Source organism: Gavia stellata, chromosome 10, assembly GCF_030936135.1.
Source record: "Gavia stellata isolate bGavSte3 chromosome 10, bGavSte3.hap2, whole genome shotgun sequence".
NCBI classification, from domain to species: domain Eukaryota; kingdom Metazoa; phylum Chordata; class Aves; order Gaviiformes; family Gaviidae; genus Gavia; species Gavia stellata.
In genome coordinates this window covers 11,275,432-11,298,313 of record NC_082603.1, presented here as the reverse complement: position 1 = coordinate 11,298,313, position 22,882 = coordinate 11,275,432, and the positions used below count along the sequence as shown (strand labels likewise).

The following is a 22,882-nucleotide window of genomic DNA, read 5'->3' as shown; positions in this document are numbered from 1 at the left end:
CTATAATAATTATGTCCCTCTTAAGAACAAAGATTAAAATAAAGTTAACTGTGCTGATTCATACTTTCCATAAATTACTAAAAAAGTGAGAGATCCAGACATTTTGCTTCTGGATAATAAGCCTAATATCTGTATCATGTGCAAAAGTGCAACTGTGTTTTAGAACTGAGGCCCAACTGAATACAATTTTGTTATTAAAGAAAATATACTTGAACCCACTTAACATGGAAAACAGTGGTTCTCGGTACCTTTTAAAGTTATGCTTTCCATATTTAAACCTGTTGTAAAACTGCAAGTTAGTAAAAAATATAAAAAATAGAAATAAACAGAAAACAACAAAGCTTGTATATAAATTGGTTTACAATTCAAAGCACAACAGTAAGCTTCAAATAATCACATTTCAGTAACACAAAGAGGTGGGATGATTTACTGAAAATACTTGGTTATTTCTGCTTTTTTCTTCATGATCTGATGTCTGTTTAGCTGCTCGCAGTGTGTGCATGCATACGTTTTGCTACATCATAAACATAGGTTATGTCTGGTCGCTTCTCTGGGTCCGGGTTGATGCACATATTAACTAATTGTCGTAGCTAGGAAAGGAAAATAACGTGTAAGAAAGGCAACGATCCTGTCAATTAGTATTTGTGCATCATCAAATTCAAATTAATAAGAGTGGCAAAAAATTAGCCAAACATAGCAATTCTGCATAAACACACACACTCAACCCCCCCCTCCCAACACACATTGCACAGTTTTATGCAAACATGTATGCAACATACTCCCGTGTTTTTTACATTTTGTACCATTGTCCAGAAAAAATTATGAACAGATTTAAGTTCTAATCCTTTTAACATACAACTTTAGACATGCATTTAGTCCCATTATGCATCGTTTAAATGAAAATTCCTGCGCTGTTGGAGGGCTATCTCTGCAAATCGCAGGAGGCTGAAACTCACAGCAATAAGGTAAATTGGGACTGCTTGCTCATTCTCTTCTGATACAAGAGTTAGCCAGATATAAACGGCATTGCTGCGTGACAAGTTCCAACAAAAGGCAGCAACTCTCCTCTGCACAGTTAACCTGCAGAATGTCCTCCTGCTAGAAGCTACCAATACACACACATTCAGAAAGCAACTGAACAAATTAAACCCACTGAGGGCTATTTAACTTAAAGACTCCACCTTTGACTGAGGAAATCTCTGAACTTAAAACTGGAAGCTGGGAAAGTATTTTGGGGAAGTATCCCACTACGCTGGCCCTGTTACTCCACTTGCCCAATGTTGGAGACATGATACTGGAATAAATAACCTTTGGTCTGTGTCCCAGTACCTATTCTTAGGATTAGATCACTGATTTTTTCTTTATAGAAAGAAGCACATAATTAACAAATATGTTCACTGAAGCCTCTATGTGGGAATAAACAAATCACTATGACTAGAAAACCCCATGTTTCCACAAACACCGTAATTCATCGGGCCTTTTATAGTGCACATAATCAGCAGAAGCAACCCCAAAGAGCTTCCACACCACTCGGGTACTTCTCATTGCACCCACAAACTGGCAGAATAGTTGCAGGTTTTTCTTCCTCCCCTGATATGCCTAAGAACTTAAGACATTAGAACTTAATATATTGTCTGGATAACCTCCTGATGGGGCACCTATTTTACATTGTTTGCATCTCCTAGGCATTTTGCAATGTGGAATACACCTGCTTCATGATGACTTAAAATGTTTACCATCCTTTGCAAGAGCAACTTAACCAACTCCAAAGCTCTTCCTTTATGCTTTTTAGTAGCTTTGCCAAATCCTGCTGCAACTCCTTATAGCATGGTGAGGCAGGGGGGGAACACAAACAAAAACCACCTTGCAACCCACCCTTCTACGGCAATATGTCAAATTTGGTCTCCCTCCCAGTACTATTAGGTATGATTACTGAAAGAATCTGTAATTATTGCAACTAACACAGAGCGACCTCATCACCATGATTATTCAGAAGTAACATGGATTGCATATTCAAATCTGCCATCAGAGAGTTTCCTTCCTGCTTTTTATAAGACAACCAAGAAGGATTTTAAATTATAATTACACTACTTTCACTTTCAGAAGATTAATTTAAATGCACGGGAATAGGAAGTCCAGAAGTTAAGTAAAAAACATGGCATACCACTCTTTAAAACTTTGCCCATTAGCCCTTACAGAAACATTGTAAATTATATACAATGTACAGGTTTTTCATATTTAACAATACAAAAACTACATCACTAGACACCCCCCTTCTTTAGCAAGAAGGGCTTAATATTTAAAAATGAGATCATTAATTCTGAAGATAGTGGTCAGATTGCTGGATTAAAAAGAAACATATTAAATGAAAATAATCTGTAACAGACTTGCTATTTGAATCTTAAATATGCTAAGTATAGTTTGACTAAAGGAGTTACAAAAGCCGTCATATTGCTTCTGGCAGCCAATAAATAAAATACAATACCACTGACAGGAAAAACTATTAGCCTGTAATAACTCCCAATCATTTGGAGAATAGAATGCTGGAAATCATGAACTACTGTAAGAAATAATAATTGCCAACACGTAATACAAATACGCAAATCAAAACAATCTCCTGTAGAAGCAGGCAGGACACAGTGTAAGCAACAGGCACAATGTATTAGCAGAGATGAGCAGCTTGCTATGCAACACCTCAGACAGCCCACATGGAAAACAGGAAAGACTGAAGAACATCCAAAAACCCCAAGCCTGAAATTAGACTCAAATAAGTAAACATTTTGTAAAGAGAGTACAATTGTAATTTATCTGGAGAATACCACATCAAATCTTGTACATACACATTTATCTTTCTCTGTGAAGATTTCCGTCTGTTCAATAGAACTACATGCAGTTATTAAAGTCTTAGTAAAAGACCCTGAAGGATTGAAACCTAGAAAGCTATCATCAGAGGGGAAACAGAGTATTCTTTCTCCTCTTTTTACCAGCTGCATATCAATAACTTCACTGTAGGTAGAACAGCAGAAGTAGACCTTCAAGAAATTTACCTGTGAGAAGCATGAGAAGCCTTGTTTACCTCCAGTAAGCTACTTCATGTCTTTTCAATCCTGGCCTGTGGGTAACTGATTTTGTCTTCTAAACTGAACTTTGTCATATAAAAATCAATTTCAGACTCAAACCGTTTGTTAAGTCATTAAACAGAAAGCCTTCCTTCAGAGTCACTTTATTACTTGTTACAGTATATTACAATTCAAAGCTTCAATATAATGGCCAAGAAGATTCATTGCTTAGAAAGACATTGGAGCAAAACGGCATCATTACTCAAAAGTATGTGTAAGGCTTTAGGTCCTACACTTGCAAAACCCATTCACCCACATGGTGTCTTGACTGGTGGCTTTTTGCAGCTTCTTATTTTTTACTTTAACCAAAATGCATATGTAACTACTATTGTTAGGACTCAAGAAAGGATCTACAAGAATATGTTCATAGTAAGGGACAGTCTGTGTATCAGTTTACCCACATTCTCTTCCCAACATAGTGCAAAAGGTGAGCTCAATTAGTTACAAGCCTTCACTATTACTGTAATAAAATAAATGACAGAGTCATAGAACTCTTTTGGCTATGAGTCTTAACATTTAAACATTGGTCACTGCTATTACTGCAAAAATCTCCTTCCTTCTCCCCAGTCCAGAATCTCCATTGTAAGGCAGGAATGCTGAGCTGACTATGCTTGGGACACCGCACAATGGTAGTAGAGATTCCTGAGTAACTTCAACATCCTTGAGCTCTTTTGAGCCTTGTTACTGAACAGCAAACCTTCGGGAGAAGGTGAACGAATTTTGCTGTACAGGATGAAAACAGTTACAGAAGACGACAGACAGCCTTTCAGGACTGAAACTGAGGCCGTGCTGGATGCTAATACTTGGCTACACACTGTTCCTTTAACTCCTACAGGAATATCCATTTCAATAAACCTGAAATCCATTTGTCAACCCCTCTAATATTAATAAAATTTCCAATGTAGCAGAAGAGCCCAACAGTACCATGGAAGAGGCACTGGGATTCTAAAGTCAGACTATGATTATAGAGAGAGTAATTTTTTATTATTTGGCACAGACCGGCCAACAGGCAGAGCAGACTTATGACTGAGCTGGAGGGACCTCCTGTTACATCCCCAAGCTGCAAACTTCTTCAGCTGCTTATTGTTCTTAACCTCCTCTGTGCACTTAGCACAATGACTGTTTTTAGCCTGGAGCTTAGCCTGACATTGGAGCAGTGGGACACACTTTCTTTAACTTTAGCAGGTTTTTCAACTATGAGATAAGTAATTATCACTCAAGTCAGGAGAAGGGGCGGGAAAACAGAACTATGACAGGCAAGTACTTTGCATTGTTAGCCAGCTGAAAAAGAGAAATTTTCATATAGGAAATTCTGGAGGGGAGGAAAAAACAAGCAAACTCTTCTTACTCTGAATAGGAGACCTTCTTGAAGTCCTTTCTCAGTGTTGTTCTCAAGCCCTTCTGCTGGCAACTAACACTGCCACTCTAGATCTGCTGCCTGATTCAGCCTTCACATCCGGATAGGAGGTTGGCTATGGACTTTAGAAGAAGTGCACCTCAATCAAAGGGGAGATTGAAAAACTTCATCTATCATGAAAGCAATGTGATACTAATATCGGCTGACAGGATTTTAGTAGTATTGACTGGGGGTGGCAAGGGAGCCCCAGCTTTGAATTCCCTAAAGCACAACAACTTTCAGTAACTGCTGAGTACTCAGTCTGAATACCAGACGTTCTTTAGGAATATTCAAAAATTGAGATATCCAAAGTTGTTAAACATTTGAAAATCTTGGCTTATGACTACTGCTGAAGCAGTAGTTTGTGAAAACGCATCTTAGACTATTAGGATTTCTAATCAAAGGTTTTAAAAAATATATCCATCTCTCCATTTATCTTTAGGTGCATCTTTCTGTCACACTATTCTCTGATGACACAGATGTGATACATTACTAAAAGGTTACTCTTACAGAGAGTTCAAAATTTAGAAAAACTGTCACATCTTAAAACTCATTAAAATTTACTTACAAAAAGTTTGTCTAAAAAGCACTTCTCTTGTATTTCGTAATGAAAGTATTTACACAGAGATCAACACGCAGAAATTTTTCTTTCAGAAAATTCTTTGTTAGAAAATATGAAGTGAGTTTTATTGTTCAGTGATTCCTGATCTTTATTGCTCACCAAGTGTGCTTCCAACCTGGTTAAAGGTTTGATATCTAAATTTCCAGTACAGGTGAAACATTTAGTACAGTATCCTAGTATAACAGATAACCCTTGTTTGTTTCTTTTTTTTTTTTTACAGTTCATCCCAGAACGGTATTTTTTTCATACAAGTAAAAAAAAAAAGGCTGTATTTTGGTGCAATAACTAATAAACTTATCTATTTTTCCATGTACCTTAGCAAAGACACAAGTCGTCATATCAGAACATTAAAAAATGTTCCCATTACAGTCTCCATGGTTGATTACACCTTTTAAGTAACTATTTTGATACCTATCTTCATACTTATCATAGCTCTGATTCTCTCACTACGCTTTAAAAATAACTTGCACATATTTTTGCAAATAACTGGTTTATCCAAGGTGCAGAAGTACGCATCTGCTTTGAAATAAAGAAAACGTAACATGTTGTGCTTTGCATCTGTTTTCAGATGTAAGTAAAAGGTAGAATCTCTTTCCCCATCCAAACTCTAAGACCTTCTATCTGGGCCAGACTTTGATATTTGCCCCTTGGCTGGGAATCCGCATATCCAACTTCACACTTAGCTGCAGTGAAGTAGCCCTGCAGGCAGGCCAACTTCAACGAACCACTAGTGGTATCATCATTAAAATCCTGCTGAAGGTCACCATGGAAACCGCCTGCTGAGGCTTCGCTGCTGCACTCGGCATCTCCTAATCAGCTACCATGTGAAATGCAAATTCAGACAGTCTGAAAATTAGTCAAGAAGAATAGAGGATGAGGATGCAGATATGTGAAATATTCATGCGCTTCATGGAAAAAGGAAGACAGCATGAATGACACAACAAAGAACGGCCCCTGACATTCTTGCTATCATTTTGCATTATTGTTCACACCCTACTGTATTTCCAGGCCTCCAGTTCTGAAGTTGGTTATATGAACTGCCATATTTATAGTCCACAATAAATAATAATTAAAAACAGCCCAGGTAAAATGACTAATTGGAAAACCCACAAAGAGGTATAGTGCATAAATTACACAATAGATCATTATTTTATCCTTTGTAATGTCATTGAATTATATTTTTAAGTCCATGTTTTTTCACAAAAGGGGAAAAATCGTCACTACAATACAAAACAAAACAAAATACTGGGCAGTAATCTTTTATTAACAGTCCAATCACTGTCTTTGAATGCAAAAAAATTTAAGGTTCAGAATTACCACCCCTACTCTATAAGTGAAATAACACAATGTTTTATGTTTATTAAAAGTATTTCAGTGCTCATGTTTATTTGCGTTTTCAAAGTAATCCTTAATTCATGTAGGCTGAATTCAATTAGAATTGGTTACTAATACGTGTTCTCTGGTTTACAGCTTCTATCAGTTTGCCTTGTTCTTTTCAAAGTGGGAAAGTATTTCAAAACTGGCATCGCAGAACATTAACAAGCAAGCATTTGTATTTTTTTATTCCATTACTCACATTAAGAAAAATATTTATTTAGTTTCTTTTCATTTTAGAGTTTAAAAAAAAGCAAGTACCCCCCCCAAATGTATTAATGGCAGTAAAGAACTGTTACCTATCAGCTTAAAACAAACACTGCTGCGATATGCCTAAGTATATTGTTCAAATGCAATTATATGTCTGCCTAAATTTCCCTGAAATTTACTATTAGTGTTGTCAAGAACCATTCTTTCTTGCAAAAGAACTGCCGTTCAATTGTATTGAATGGCACATGGCAGTTTCATAATGCAGACAAATGGGAACTAAACAATTCATTTTTACTAGTGAGTTACATTATATCTATTTTAATGCAAGCCCCTAGAGAAACAAGGCTAGTGCACTGATTTACTGTGCAACATACACTTGTACAGTTGTGCTTTTAGAAAAGCACTACAGATGCAAGACTCAATCCCATTCTGGCACGTAGAACTTATGATTGTGAATTCTGGGAAAGCATTCTGTCATACTTGCAAGGAAGCTCAATGAAATTAAGAAGCTAACAGTATGAGGTTTCCATCATTAATCCCACAAAATTTAAAATCATATCAGAGACTTGTTTTGACAGGAACATTTAAGTGAGTTCAACAAGCAAACACTTATGGACATAATCTGCAACTAACATAAAATCACACAAGTTCGTTTACTTCCCTGGAAGTGTGCCAGCTTGCATAAACTGAGAATCTAGCCCATGAATAGGAGAATTACTTACTTCCTCTGAATAGTGATCTGAAGGGAGAGGTGGGTAGTCACACTGTTCTATCTTCTTGCACAGGGAGTACAAGTTCATTTTATCACCATAAAAGGGACTCTGCAGTGCAGCCATCTGTTTAAACAAAATGTACAGTTTTCTTTTGTGCTTTTAAGTAAACCTTTTTTGTCATAAAATCTGTAATACTAGCAAATCAAAAGTGATTTTTAATGACTTTCGGTTCCCTGCTTAGGAGTATCACAGTGCTAAAAACAGAAGTTCCAAAACTATTACTGTAACCAGTGTGTGTATTTATTCTATGTTGTACAGTTGTACCTGTCACAATCCTTATATTGCATTATTTTAATTGTATACCATAACAGTTTTATTAATAGAGTATGAGAAAAATTGAGTAGTCTCCGATACTGCTGTGAGCGTGGGGGGTCCTTGCACCATGAGGGAGACAAAAAAACCCTAAAACCCACAATGCAATTTTCCTCTGAAGACCTTTTGGAAAAAAACCCTATAATTTATTTGAAAACACTACCTGATCTAAAGCAATACCATATGGTGAAAATGCTGGATAACAGTAGCAGATTTTGTAACCTTCCATAGCTATTACTAGACTTCAATAAAGTTTTTTTTTAAAGCAAGAAAACTAAAAAGTAACGTCTATACTTCCAAAAAAACCCAAACCCAAAAACTTCATAATTCAGTATGTTATTCGAAAATACTTTGGAAAAAAAAAATCCCAAAACATCAGCAGAAGTGCAGAACTGATACCCATCTCTATATTTTACAAATGTAATACAAAAATAAGAATATCTGCTGGAGAGCACTTAAATAAATGATCAGCTTAAGACCAGCATTAGTAAACCTATGCTTGATTTCCAGGCAATGTTACAACTTGACATTTAAGGTGGAAACAAATGCTATGGTTAGCAGGATTACAAATTTAAAAATTCATTTAAAATCTCTCCATACTGTTCAAAGCCTTCTAAGTCTATGAACCACAGCAGCGCGAATGCTGCTTTGAGTGCAGTGCTGCCCCAAAGTCAGTCACCCTTTTCTACATGTGCTAATAAGTTTGATTTTGGAAGGACAATGTGTACATTCCCCAGACAGGCAGAGTGTGTGTGAAACACGCTAGTCCATGCTGTGCTACTCAGTGAGCTTCAGCAGGGACAGGACAAGCTGAAAATGGCTCTCATCTGTCTTGTGGTCTTCCAGACAGGAGTTTAACTCTTTCATGTCTAAGCACCAATATCACTTGGGGAAAAAGGCATGAAGAAAATTACCAAAATTCTCTTACATTTACTTTACACCTGATAAAAACGCTCTGAAATAGTTCAGTACTTTTTTCGTATTACCTTCAAGTAAGAATAAATCATTTTAAAGCTCTCAAAACAAGTACCATACTACGGTTCCATCCTACACTCCTCCCAAAAATTCTGTATTACCAAAATAATGTTAATTTTTGGATTTACATGACATTGTCTCTTACCTTAAAAAGAATGTTAAAAATGCAAGCTAAAGACCAAAAAAGAAAAGAAGAAAAAAAGAAAAATCAACTGCAGGGTCTGTACGCATGCAGAAATTCTAAATAAATGCACAGATACTCATTTTTGTACTCTAGGTGTTCATTAAAAAGTACTTTTGTTTGAATGCTGTGGAGTGTTAAAAAAAATTCTGAATGTCCCCTAAGGAGTTAAAACAGGAATACTATATTTTCATGCATCTCCTGCTTTGACAGATGAAAAATGTCAACTGTCCTGTTTTTATTTTCAAGCTTTTGCACTATTCATCTGGTTCATTAGTGCATCTCGCTGCTGCCCCTGACAGCTGCTCGCCCTCTCCTCCCAGCAGCTGAATTTTTCAGGCTAATTTGATCCTCCACACTGAGACGATCGCTAGAATGATTGACTTGCTCCCTGACCTCCAGGGTCTGACTTTCCCGATTAGTATTCTGGGGGTGTCTGAGGGACGAAAGCCCACTGTCTGTCTTCGGGGCTGGTGGCAGCTCTCTCTCTCTCTCTTTTTTTTTCCCCTTTTTTTTTTTTGAACTGTAAGCCACCAACCTACAACCCTGTAAGGATGCAATTGCTACGCTGAACAATAAAAGGAAATGTGTAAAACCTACTTTTCCATGTAAAGGTCCATGTAGCAAAAGCACAGCATCTTGATTTTAATTAGTAAAGTCTACTTTGTTGCATATCAATTAAAACTCCAGTGGTAGTGTTTGTGAGGTTTCAGAAATACCTGGGGCTCTAAAAAAAAATCAGACTTTAAAATATACTTTTAAAAATCTTACTGGCCACATAGTTAGCATTGAATAATAGACTATAATATAGGTTAGAAATAATAATTTTTTAAAACAACATACATTATAGCAAATTAGTCTCAACTTAAATTAAAACATAACCAGAGTTTAGCAGCAATTAAGCATTTATTGAAAAGTGATAAACATGCCACAGCTTTTCTCCAATTAAGCTGGAGAGAATCCAGAGCACATATCAACATGAAATCAACATAATAAAACATGCTAAAATGCAGGCAATAGACGTATCACAAAAAGATACCCAGCACAAAACTTAACGGATAATAAAAATACCATGCATTAGTCCATGCATGTCTTGAAGAACTTTAAGTAACCACTTTCAAATAATTTTAAAAAAATTAAAAAAGACAAAAATGCTAAGCTTATATTTTGAGTTTACTATACATAAAATTTCAAAATAACATCTCAATGTATCAACAAAAAAGCAAAACAAAAAACCCCCACAAACATCTGGTATGTTGTAGAATTAACTATATGGGATAAATGCACCTCTAAAAAAATTTAAAAGCTATAGTTGAAGACATTGCCATATACTATAGCTATATATCAACAATAAGTATCCTAATAATGTCTTCATTCTTACAATAAGGAAAAAACCAAACACAGCACCATATCAACTTAAATACCGTCCTGGTAAAACTTCTAAAATAAATCAGAAGAAAACAGTATTTAAAGATGCTGAGCTAAATATAATTCCATTGATTAACTATTTTGAAATTATTTACCAGATCAAAGAAAAACTTCATATTCACACAGGTGTTTAATATACTATACCAGCATCAAAGCAGCAAGCTCAAAAAAAAAATCTTCTATAGAAAAGTGCTATTGATGTCTATCCAGCAATTTTATTTCATATAACATAGAAGAAAAATTAACCTTAAAACATGCTTATTTTATATAATAATTAGTTATTCAAAGGTTTTATTTGTTTCTTTCCAGATTTTAAAAAATCCTCAAGAAAACCAATGAGGGGAAAAGAAGTGGTAATACTGAAAAATCCTCATCTACCTTTATGCTATCTTTACGCACTTGGGCAAGCAGGAGGCTAAAGTGGAGCATTGAAATTGATGGCAGTTGCCATGGGCAGTACTAAGGAATCCCAATACGGGATTAAGTTTCAGTTCAGGATTTAAACTTCTAAATACTTGCTATCAGGTATCGGACTTCATTCCTGTGAATTGTCCCAACGGTTTAGAAGCAACAGCTATACATAGATCTGTAAACTGCAGAACTGCAATATAGCTATTTGCCCTTTTAATATTTAAAGTAACATGTAAGTGATAGAAAGTAAACTAATATTACTGGAGACAATTCACCTAGTGGTAACATACAACTTTAACAGGCTTACAATGTTTTCTACAAAATCCTAAAATAACAGGAGGTGCCGATCCTGTTGAATATGCATTAAATGAGTTCTGCTGACTCACTGAGGCAGGTGGCTTGCAGGTAAATGAAAAGTGAGTTTGGTATATTAGCTTTTATCTGGAATATGACGAGAAAGATGACTAGAAAGACTTCACTGCCATAGCTGATGGAAAGAAATTTTTCCAGCATCCTTCAACACAAGCGTTTCGTCTTTTGATCAACAAATGATATGCAAAGAACTTTGAAGACGTAGTTGCCTTAGAAGCCTACCTGTTCTTCACACCTTCATTTGCCTCAATTTCAATTTGCCCTATATCTTTATTTTCTCAGAATATAGCATCATTTAAAATTATATGTCACATACCAATCTTGACTGTATTAATACAGAAATTAACCAATAATTATAATTTAACCAATTGGAGAAAAAAGAGTAGAAAAATTACCTATGTCTGTGCAGCAGAAGTCATTATCTTGAAAGTTAAATCAAGCTAGTAGTAATAAGTACACAGTAACCCTTTTTTTTATTGTTTTACTTAGATTTTAAATAATTTTAAAGAAATTAAACTTGTATTAAAATAATTATATTGCCGTTTTTGAAAGCATTAGTTGCATACTCAAGTCAGTCCTACTATTTCTCAATGCATTTATTACCAAAATCATATAATCAGTATAGGCCATTAAAACACCTAGAACAATTTTACATGTGCATGCCATTACTCATTTATTAATCCTTCAGTTATGCCCAATCTTCAGCAAATTTCTGTAAAATCTTTGTAGCAAGCCCAGTAAAAGGCAAGCCTTGAGTAACACACAAATGAAAGTATTTCATATGCTGAAGTTACGTAAGAGTTCTCATTGCTAATATTAAAGGCAGACATATAATAGCTGAAAAGTAGCTTTTCCACAACGCTACATACTTTTCTAAACAACAAAAATATAGAAATAGATCCTAAAACAGTACTTAATACATTTAGAGGGGGAGCGGGGGGCAGGGGGTGGGGAGCACAACAGTGTTAAGTTCACTGTATGTATCAGTATTACCTCATACAGCAGACAGCCTAGAGACCAGATGTCAGATTTGAAGTTGTAACCATTTTCGTGTATTCTCTCTGGAGACATATAATAAGGTGTACCAACTGCAATAAATACACAAGTATTTTTGAGTGAAAATTTCTGTTGCTATATAGTAGTAAAAGTACAGTTTTCCTGGCTGAAAAACATTTTTCATCTTCTATATTTCTCATTTGGCTATACATATAATTTCAAATCATACTTATGATTCTTCAGTTTGATAGAAATACACATGAATTATGTAATTTCTATTTCATCCAATACAGCTTTATTTTCACTACTGATATCTAATCACCAGAATTATTCAGTTGTAGATTCCTTCCAATTTTTGCTTTTAAAGAAGCTTGAAAGTAATTATTTTCTTCTGAAGAGAACCAAGGGAACATACTACACGCACACACATGCATATCCCCGCTCCTTTCCAAACTGTTATCACTGTGGCTGGAAATAACAGCAGCTAGAAATTCTCTTCCATCGCTTGAATTTTTTATATTTTTTTTTAAATGAGTTGTCTATTCTTCCTTTTGAGAATATACAAATCTGAAAAAGCTGCTTTTGAAACTAATAAACACAAATCAGTTTGAATGTCTGAAACTAAAATTGAGCCTGAAATCCAGGACCTTCAGCTTCCCGGAGAGGAAGGCAGGAAAACCTGCAAGGCCAGCAGAAGCCGAGGTTCCTACGAGGGACTCTGCCATCTGCTGCAGGACTGGACTCTGCAAGGGCTTTTCAGCTCCCAAATCTGTGGCTGTCCTGGCCTAATCCTGCCTCAGAGCTGTGGGCTCTGGAGACATCTGCTCTTGAAAAGCAGCATTTACTAGGACTGTCCCACAGCAAATTTACATTGGATACCCAGGATATCTCTCCCTTGATTTTAATCAGACCCTACCCATCTGTGTCACAAGTTACCCGAAGAGAGAAATTCTGAGAGATGTTTCAGCTCTGTAAAAAAAGCCATTTAAAAAAAAAAGTATCTGAGTGATGAGTTTATATGTGACAGATCAACAAAAAAAGAACTTACAAAAAACAATGGCAGTGGCAATTTTGGTGCATTGTCTCTGAACTTTCTCCCTATATCCCCCCAAAATGACTGCCTAACAGCAAAAAGTCACAGATCTATGTAGATTTTTACTTCAATTTTGTGTGGAGTATTTTCTTAGGCACTGAATCCTGATGATGAAAACAAACTGAATTCTGTCAATCGAATACAAGTTGACCTTATTTCAAAACTAAACATCTTGCACCACAGCCAGCAATGAAAATCAGTGCTCTCACTGCAAACTACGAAAATAAGAGTATGAACTTCACACTATTTTATTTAACACAAAGTCCTTGTATCACTTCTGCACTTCTGAACTAGCCTCATCTATTCAGAACTCATCTATGTATGAATACTGGAAACAGAGATATAGTGAATACGTAAGTAATTCCAAATCTGAATAATCAGGTTAATAGTTTTAATTAATCAGATTAATAATTTTACTCTAATAATTTCCAAAAGTTAAGGGGTTTGCTTTGACAGTGTGCCCTATCTTTTAGAAAGGCTGACATCTGAAACAGTGTCATAGTTTCCCAGGGAGGAAGGGGGGAAAAAAAACAAGAAAGAAAAAAAAAAAAGTACTTTCCTACTTGAAAGGCCCAGCTTGGATTGGGAAACCCAGTACCACCTTATCCCAGGTCAGGCCACTGCTGCCAGTAACCTGTAATTTCAGCTGATCTCCTTTTTGGTAAACAATAGGGAAAACAATATTCCAAACCAATATAAACTGAGAACATGCTTCTCTAACAGATATGCAAGGACAGAGGTCCCATATTGCATCCTACAATGGATTTGGCCCCTTAAATATTTTGGGGGGAGACTTCCAGCCCCAGGAAAGCAGAGGGTGCCACAGCCTCTCTCCCCACAGGCTCCCTTAGCACTGGCCTGAGGAATCACTGCAGCTCTGAACTAAGACTGCAAAAGATCAAGAGCTTAAAAGGAGAAAGGCTAGGGAAAGGCAACTCAAAAATGATGGAGTACTGTGAAAACCATTTACTCTCACGGGATGTTCGTATTCACCCACAACAGAGAAACGGTCAAGAGGGATGGTCTTTTCCCTGTGAAAGAATAGGCATGCAGATGGGTGGACTGCAACACTGAATATCTACCAGAATATCCAGAAGCAGCTGTTATTCTAATGTATGAACAGCAGTACTTTAATGGGTGTTTAATGACAGCTATCTTAAAATTGGAAACTGTAATTAAACAACATTTGGCATGACACAGCTTTCATATTTTTATTATCCTTACTGTTGTACTTCCCCCTTGCAATTTTTTCCTTTTTTACCCCAAGGACTTGTGAGCTTGGACACCTCTGAAAACTGCCAGCTGTATTTTGCATCCATTAATTAATGCAGTGGTTTAGTATATTCCAATGCTTTGTTGGCAGAATTCATCTAACAACAAAAAATAAGTTTAATAGTAATCTGGTTCTTAGCTGGCTACAGCAGCACTGCCTTTGCTGCTCTGAGACATCACGCAAGTAGCTGGCAGTGAGTAATGTGCCAGAAACAGGCTTCACAGAATCCACAGGGGGCAGCTGAAAACACAGAGGTTTGAAGGTTCATAGTTTACCAAAAGCAAAGGTAATTTTAACCAGTAGCTCTGGGAAGCCTGCTGATACATTAGGGGTCTGATATGACTGTGAAAGATTGATGATAGTGAAAAGGAAGAACAAATACTATCATTTTACAGTGTTTAGCCTAGTGTAACACCTTAACTGCAACACAACCTAAAGCCCCCAATGACCAACAAGTGAAAGGAATTGAAATTACAGTTATGTTAGTCATTGAATCACAAAAACAACCTGAAGATCTAGACATCATTACTATTTGTAAACTGTTTTTAACAGAACATGACACAAAAGATTCATTATTCTGACATTCAGGAACTACTGAAGGCATTGCAACGATTCTTTAAAATGGTGAGCAATCTTGGTACCTAGCTGTACTGCTGATAAGCTACTACCAGATGTGATTATATGTTATGTTTCCTTCCCAGACCTTTTGGTTTTTCGCGGTTTTTTAAGTGAAATAAACATCACAATACTAACAAAGATGTAGGACTTACTTTACTTATCTGAAGACATAGAAGTGGGATAATACAAGACAAAGACATAACACATTAAAGTGTCTATGTTTTTTAAGAACAAAATCTGTAACTTCAGCATTCTGTTCACTGCATTTGCACATCTTGGATAACCTGCAGGTCTGAATAGTAATCTCCTTGAAAATGGCCTGGGTCAAGTAAACTGCTTCCCCAGAATCTGCTGCTGCTCTGGAGCTCCCTCCCTTTAAAGATGCTGAAGATCGAGAAACGTTTATGCAAGCTTTCTGCTACTGGGAGAGGCAACGGACATAACAGAAATGGTGGTCATTAGGGGGCAGGAAGTTGGATCTGAAGGATCAGAGGCAAAGAAACTATCATGAACAAGGGTGCTATGCTAGAAACAGTTCATATTATTACCTGCATAAACACATAACTCGCACTGCAGCTGAGTTAAAAAGGAGAGTGTGTTCACTTGAAAACCAACAATGCATCGAGGAGTTGAATAAAATACAGTAACTAGCTCTAAGTACTATCAAGCATTTTTAAGCTGGGAGAAAAATCTGCCTGGTAAATGTTAATACTAGTTATACAAAACAATGTAATGACTGATTCAGAAGGTGTTTAATAGGCTGGTTTTAAAAAAGGCCATGTAATTACTACCGACATTCCACACACTGGAATACATAACTATCCAAGTTCAGGAAGGGGGCTAAAATCACTTTAGTAACTCTTCTGAGTTACTAAAAAATGGCCCAATTTAAGTAATCAAAAGATACTGTTTATGAATGACTTAATGTTCATGAGATCACAGGAATTTTACAATACAGAGTTCAACACAACATGCAAGTGCTTAACAAGATGAATGGTTGATGCTGAAGATAAACAAAGTTACAATTAAGGAGCAGTTATGGAACAGCGAGGGTAACCAACCACTGACATGACAAATTCTCCATAACTATTTTTTTTTTTTCACTTGTTTATTTTAATGTAGGTGTAGGAATTTCAAAGTCATAGGCTCGTCTTCAACTGCAGATACAGGACCTAAAATACTGCACTTATCCAAATTAATTCTGCAACCTAAGCTACATTATGCAAATAGTCTAACTGCAGAAATCAACCTATAAATATTTCTGGTTATCTGATAATGTAGCATTGTAACAGCACAATAATTTTTCAGCTTTCAAACTACTGTAAGAAATCTCAGGGCTTTGTACATAAAATAACAGCTGTTCTAATCCAGTTTCTTTGATGACTGCAATGAATCAGCTGCAGATTTCCCTGCTAGCCTTCCTGTACACTGAGGGTGCAGGTTCTCAGAACGGTTTGGTTGAGAGGATGAAAGTGGAGCTTATTCTATTCACAGCAAAACAGTGCTGCATACCACCACCTCAGCACTGGCTTTGACACCCTCAGCTGGGTTAGAGATCCATATATGAGAGGAAAGAAGAGTAGCTGCACACTCATTTTTACAAGGTATTTTATTCCCCACAACCCGCATGGAGTTTACAGTCAAATCCCTTATAACATAGCTCTGTGCTGGGGACCGGAGTACCATGGAAATAACAGAAGTTGTCAAGCCACAGAAGAAACACCCAAATTCAATACAGATGATCCTTTGCTTTCAAGCATTTTAAGAAGATTGCAGATCTGCCCCTTTACCCTGCAAGAAGGTATTCACATCATGGCAGCAGTGTCTGCCTGGACAGCACAGTGTGCAGCCCTCTAGCACAACCACACTGGAGAACTTCAGTGATTGTTTGGGGTTTTTTTTATAATTGAAATACTAAAAAATGGACTATCCTTAAATCCACTGAATGGCTAACAAAGATTAAAAAAAATGTACATTTCCATGAGCTGGTCTCAGAATTGTCATTTCAAAGAGCATAAGGCCTGGCATTCAGCCATTTAAAAAAAAAAACAAAACAAAACAAAAAACCTCACACACACAGAGTCATAGGGAAAGGAATAAGAAGCCTTTCTTGGATCATCTTCCCCTTTCTAATATAAGTCTTCTGAAACCAAGAAATTTTGTCAAGTTTGTATCAAATCAACAATACCAAATGCCTCCATTTCCTTTGCATTTTTGGAAGAAAGAGTTTCTATTTTCAAAAAGGTATATACATGCCACAATAGAAAATTCTACTGTTTTGATAAGGCTGTATAGAAAGAGTTAAGAACATTAACAAACCCTGTCCAGTGCAGTATTTTCTTTTGTTTCAAATGGACCATCAGCAAGTAATCTAATTAAATCAGTATTATTCATAATTAGCAGTTAGAAGCTGTAGCTAATGAAAATTTTAGTACATTTTTTTATCTCTGAAAGCGTGAATCTAGTTTGCTACTGAAATTTTTATAAAGCCTATAAACAAGTATAAATTGCTACATATCACATATTTGTAATACACTGGGTTTTGTGCACCAAAGGGTTATGGAATCATAAAAAGATACAACTTTGAAAGAAATTTCAGGAAAACCAGCATCAGAGACTGCAGGAGAAATTAATTTTAAAAAGTGGTCTCTGCTAGTGACATGATACATCAGAGTGTCACTGTCTCCATTGCAACCTAAGTTAACAGCTGAACAAAACCTTTTTCCTAGGCCAAATTCTGACATTAGGTCATAATTAAGAGGGAAATGGGAGAAGAGGGGATGGGGAAAAAGAAAATAGGAAATAACAGCTCCTCTACCAAGACACAGCACCCAACACTAGAATCAAAGCTTCATCCCCCTGCTCCCCGCTTTCTGGATGACTCTTGTATTTGTAAGAGATGAGCTTTAAAGGGATTGGGGGTTTTACACTGTTTTTAACTCTAGCTCAGTCTTCAGTCCCTTTGCAACCATTCCCCTGCAACGAGCCAAAATAACCCAGGGTTGAAGCAGTTTGTTCCTTTTTAACTTCCTGACTCCTGCCTCAGAACACAAGTCTAGCTCTCCCACCCTCACAACTGACTTTTGCCTTCTTCTTGTGCTCCTACCCACAGATTAGGATTTACAGCTTCCTGTAAATACAGTCCAGGAGCAGCTCCCTCTTCACACTGCTCATTTACATCCTTCTCCCATTTGCAGGTATAATAAGATCTCCACAGTGCTGCTAGAGACAGCCACCAGGCTGCAACAGCAGCATGAACAGCAGCGCTTTATAAAATACACTGGTGCCCTGAATTAGTATCAGATCCTCAGGGTTGTATCTGAACTTCGACATGGAACCCAAGCACATTTCCCATCTGATCTCACTGCTTCTCCTCTGTCTCTTTCTCTCTCTTTTTTATTTATGCAAGATTGCCCATCTGTGTCTGAGTTTCACCTCAGTCCTATTAAGATCTCAGCAGTTACTCATGCTTTTGACTATACCAGTATCGGTATGCACCAAACATCATAGAAACAGTAAGGCACAAAAGAGTGACCAAAGGCTTTCTGGAGGACAGGGAAGTAAGGATCGTATCAAAAATTTCCTTTCTAAAATAGTTTTTTCTGGCTGTTAACACAAGTGTCACCCACACCTCAAATGTGGTACAAACATGCTGAACATCAATCCTCTCTCTTTTTCCACACTGTACTGATAACTGGCACTATCTGAATAAAGTTAAATTAAGAAGCGATGACAAATATGGCATATTTTAATCCAAGAAGTCTGATATTTCATAGTCTAGTTAGAAACATCAGCATCTGAGCAAACACAATTCTTTGTGTGTCCTCCCATGGCCCTAAGATAGGAATTTTAAGTATTATTTAACCATTCTTGGCTTTCTTAGATACCATCTTCCTAATCATGCACTCTTGTCAAACATATAAAAATATCCAAATGCCTAATTACAGAATTGTCACTGTCATTTGTTACAAATTCTCACTAAGCAGCATTTGAATTGATTTTACCTATCTGTATTCAAGTATCAGTAAGGTGCTTTTTGCCTGCCTTAATACCCTTTACAAGGAACAGGAGACAATTCTGGATGCTGCCATCAATGGCCCCGCTCTTGAGGGGTCTAAAAGTTCGTTTCACACCCTTTGCACTCAGTGAACAGGCTTGAATTCAGCAACCACTAAACATAGCCACTTCAGCAGGGGAAAAGAATTTTTTTCTTAACTAAAAAAAAACCTACGTAACCATACTATAAACACGAATTCTTACACTCCTCTTTAAAGCAGATGCTACTTTATTTACAAGGCTTTTCTCTTTTAAAGAGATCCTCTTAGATTCTGTCATTTGTCCATTCCCTACATTTAAACTTAAAATATCTGCCAATTTTTTTTTTTTCTTCTTTAAAGGCTTCTTAATCATCCTAGTCTCCACATGCTACTCAAAAGATAACGAATTATATGAAAATTTTGTTTGGAAAAAGATAATACAATGTTATTTTTTTATGAGCTAGCAAAAAATAAATTGGATATTTCAGAAAGTTCTTTTCTATTCTTATAAGTTTTCTGAGATTTGTTTTTGTTGTTTGTTTTGGGTTTTTTTGTTTTTAAAGTCTTTATGGTTCATAAAGGCTAATTCTGATCTCTCCTCAACTTATTTAGCTTATATTGAGAAACTCCACCTTAAAACAGGGAAGCTCCTCTGTTGGCCCTTTCAAAGCATATAACCAACATGTCATCAATGCTACCCATACAGGCACACAGAATTACAAGATTCTTTCCAACAGTGATTAAAGTTCAAATTAATTTTTAAAAATGCATCCATATTATTGATCTTAATTTTTCCTTGCATTTCTAGAAAACACTACTGTCACGAAGACTTGCTTTGAGACAGGAATGTACATTAAATGATTCAAACAAAAGGGCGGCGGGGGCGGAAACGAGCAGTACTGCTGAAAGTGACACCTCAGTGTTACAGCTTTTCTGTATTTGTCCATGGTGCTGACCTTTTTTTTTTTTTTTTTTACATTTTCTAAGAAAAGCTTTAGCTGGACCTAACCATTTCCTTCCTCCTCATGAGTGGGCACAGTATATCCACCATGTAAAAAAAAAATCCACCTTCCCAATCACCTCTCCCCCACCTCAGAGAAAACTTACCTAAAGAATGTGCAGCTGTGGTTTTGGAGCTGAAAAATCGACCAAGTCCAAGGTCTCCAAGCTTTACTACCCCTGTAGCTGTAATGAACACATTAGCTGGCTTTATATCTGGAAAAAAAAAATTAAGAAATTTAAAAGTCACAATGAGGTTGCAAGAAAAGCTACTGCTCTATTAATAATAGACCAAAAGAGGCTTTTATTTACACCTAATATTAAGAAAATTTGACTGTGCTGTTCAGAAAGAGCGAGTCTGGGATTTGGAATTTTAAATTAACTATTTTAATAGTACAAACATCGCTCGAGCAAAAAATTGAGAGCCATGGAAAGTATTTTTAAAAAAACAAGCAAACAAACAACAAAAGCCAAAACAAAAAACCCACACATTCACCCCACACCCAAAGAAGCATATACAGGGAGTTCATTACTACTTTATCTAAGCTATATATAAGGACTTCCATTAGAACTAGAAAACCTCACATTATGTCTTAAGTAACAGACCAAAAATGTTTCCAGGAACTGTAAAACATATTTTTCCATCACTTTTGCCGATCAGATTACCCACAGTGATGTTACTTATTTGAAATAGGTAACCAATTCTCTTTAATAGCAAGTATTAAAAAAAAAGACGCAAGTTTTACTCAGGAGAATGGTTATTTGAACTCGGCAATGGAATTGGGCTAATCAAGTAGCAAGAAAGAAAAATAATGATGTATACCCCAGACAGTTATTTTTCACAAGTAATATTCAGTTTAAGTTTTAATCCAAACCTTTAGAGACAACAGCAAAGATTTTTATTTTGCGATTTTTAACAAGGTACCTATCTGTTAGTCTAAATAAACTGACCTGATATTTGTTTGGCAAGCGTGCTTAGCTCTTACTCAGCTCAAGAGCAACACACTGTGGCTCTAAATTTAAAGAAAATCACTGAACTTTGGAAAGAAAGGATTACAGTTTGCGTAGTAAAATATGGGTACAGTAAAAGGAATGGTTAATAACCCTTCAAACACCAGCATTTTCAGGCTTCCAATAAAAAGTTACAAAACCTTATAAGCTTTAGAGAGTAAGACAGAAGCAATTATGTTAAGCTGCTATCTGACCTAGTTTTCAGGAGTTTGGATCACCCTTTGTGTAACAATCCAACACAGGTATCAGCTCAACTTAAAAATAGCTTTAATTGTCATTCGTTTTGGTGTGTAACCATGGAATTGTTAGATTTGCCATAGGTTTGCCAGAAGCTTTTAAGGTAGTATTTCAGTTGAAGGAATTGAAACTCATTTTGGTTTTGAGCACTAAAGGAAGATACCTATACCCTATGGAAAGGATCTGTAATTTTATGTCCTTCTCTTTGTATAATTCGCACTTGCATATATCTGGACAAATGCGTAAAGGAAAAAAAGAATTACAAGGGAAAGCCATTTGCAGGGGCATCTAAGTTGAGCTGCTGAAGGGTGCGACATCTCTAGCTGCAAATGACAAAGCTCAGCAGAGATCAAGGGACTTCTGCATTCAGGCAGCTATTTACATCCCAGCAGAAGGAAGCCACCAACCTAAGACATGTAATTTCACCTGAACCCAGACAGCCCAGATACAACTTGCAACTCATAGCCAGAGGGATTTCCAAGGCAAAAAAAAAAAAAAAAAAAAAAAAAAAAAAATCGTACATCTGAAAAGCAGCTATACTACGATCTGTTTTCTTTGACTCAGAGTTACAAGGTAAAATGAAGACAACACACGGAAAAGACAGCAGTACAGAGGTTTAAAATGGGTAAAAGAGATTTAGTACCTGACAGGGATAGCTGGCAACTACAAGGGCTGTTGGGACACAGTACTTGACACAGAGATTGGAAATAGTGGAGAGGATCAGAGAAGGGGAGAAAATGCTCACGGCTGCACACAATCCAGTAGATAAGGGAGTGGGAGAAGGGCCTATACATCACCAGAAGGCCTGGCAGGAGGCAAATACTTTTGTAAGAAAAAAAGGTGCAAGAGTTGAAAAGAATGGATGGATAGCTGTGCAAGAATGCAGGTAACAATACTTGAGAGAGACAATGGGCAAAGACAGAAGAATAAGAACGGGACAGAAAATAAGAGCCAGCAAAATGAATTGAGCAAGCAAAGAGGTAGCAGTGGCAGGGTCTCCATCACTTACAGAACTATCACTTATTTTGAAAACTTGGTATCACAAGCCATTGCTGCAAACAAATGCCTACCACAACAAATGTACAACCACGAACCTCTGTCACACTTTTCCATTACTTCTAAATCATTACAGAAACACAAATTGTGTCAGCTGCCAAAACTGATTCCATTATGACATTTGGTGTCATTTGCATTGAACCAGCTTAGTTCTCAGGCAGTAAAAGGTTTAGTAAAGACAAACCATCTCTGATCCTGTATTACCTCTATGCATAACACGACGAGAATGCATATGTTCCAAGGCACTGCAAAGCTGAACAAAGTACTTCCAAACTGTTCTTTCAGGAATCAACCTCTTCTGTTTCTTAAAATGCTTGAAGAAAAAAGGATGGACACTGAATATCAAAATTTAAAACTTGCATAAAATGACTGAAAAAAGAATTTTTTTT

The 22,882-nt window shown here is 36.6% G+C and overlaps 1 protein-coding gene across 1 annotated transcript in view; it reads right to left on the bottom strand.

Annotated features, from left to right (window-relative positions):
• Positions 1-430: 430 nt before the first annotated feature.
• NEK7 (NIMA related kinase 7) overlaps positions 431-22,882 on the bottom strand; it is a 54,226-nt gene continuing 31,774 nt past the window's right edge. The window contains exons 5-9 of the mRNA XM_009817114.2: positions 22,698-22,806; positions 20,298-20,405; positions 12,167-12,261; positions 7,444-7,557; positions 431-590 (exon numbers count right to left, since the gene is read on the bottom strand). Coding sequence (XP_009815416.1) covers positions 480-590; positions 7,444-7,557; positions 12,167-12,261; positions 20,298-20,405; positions 22,698-22,806 — 537 coding nt within the window. The 3' untranslated portion in view covers positions 431-479. The remainder of the gene's footprint in view (positions 591-7,443; positions 7,558-12,166; positions 12,262-20,297; positions 20,406-22,697; positions 22,807-22,882) is intronic.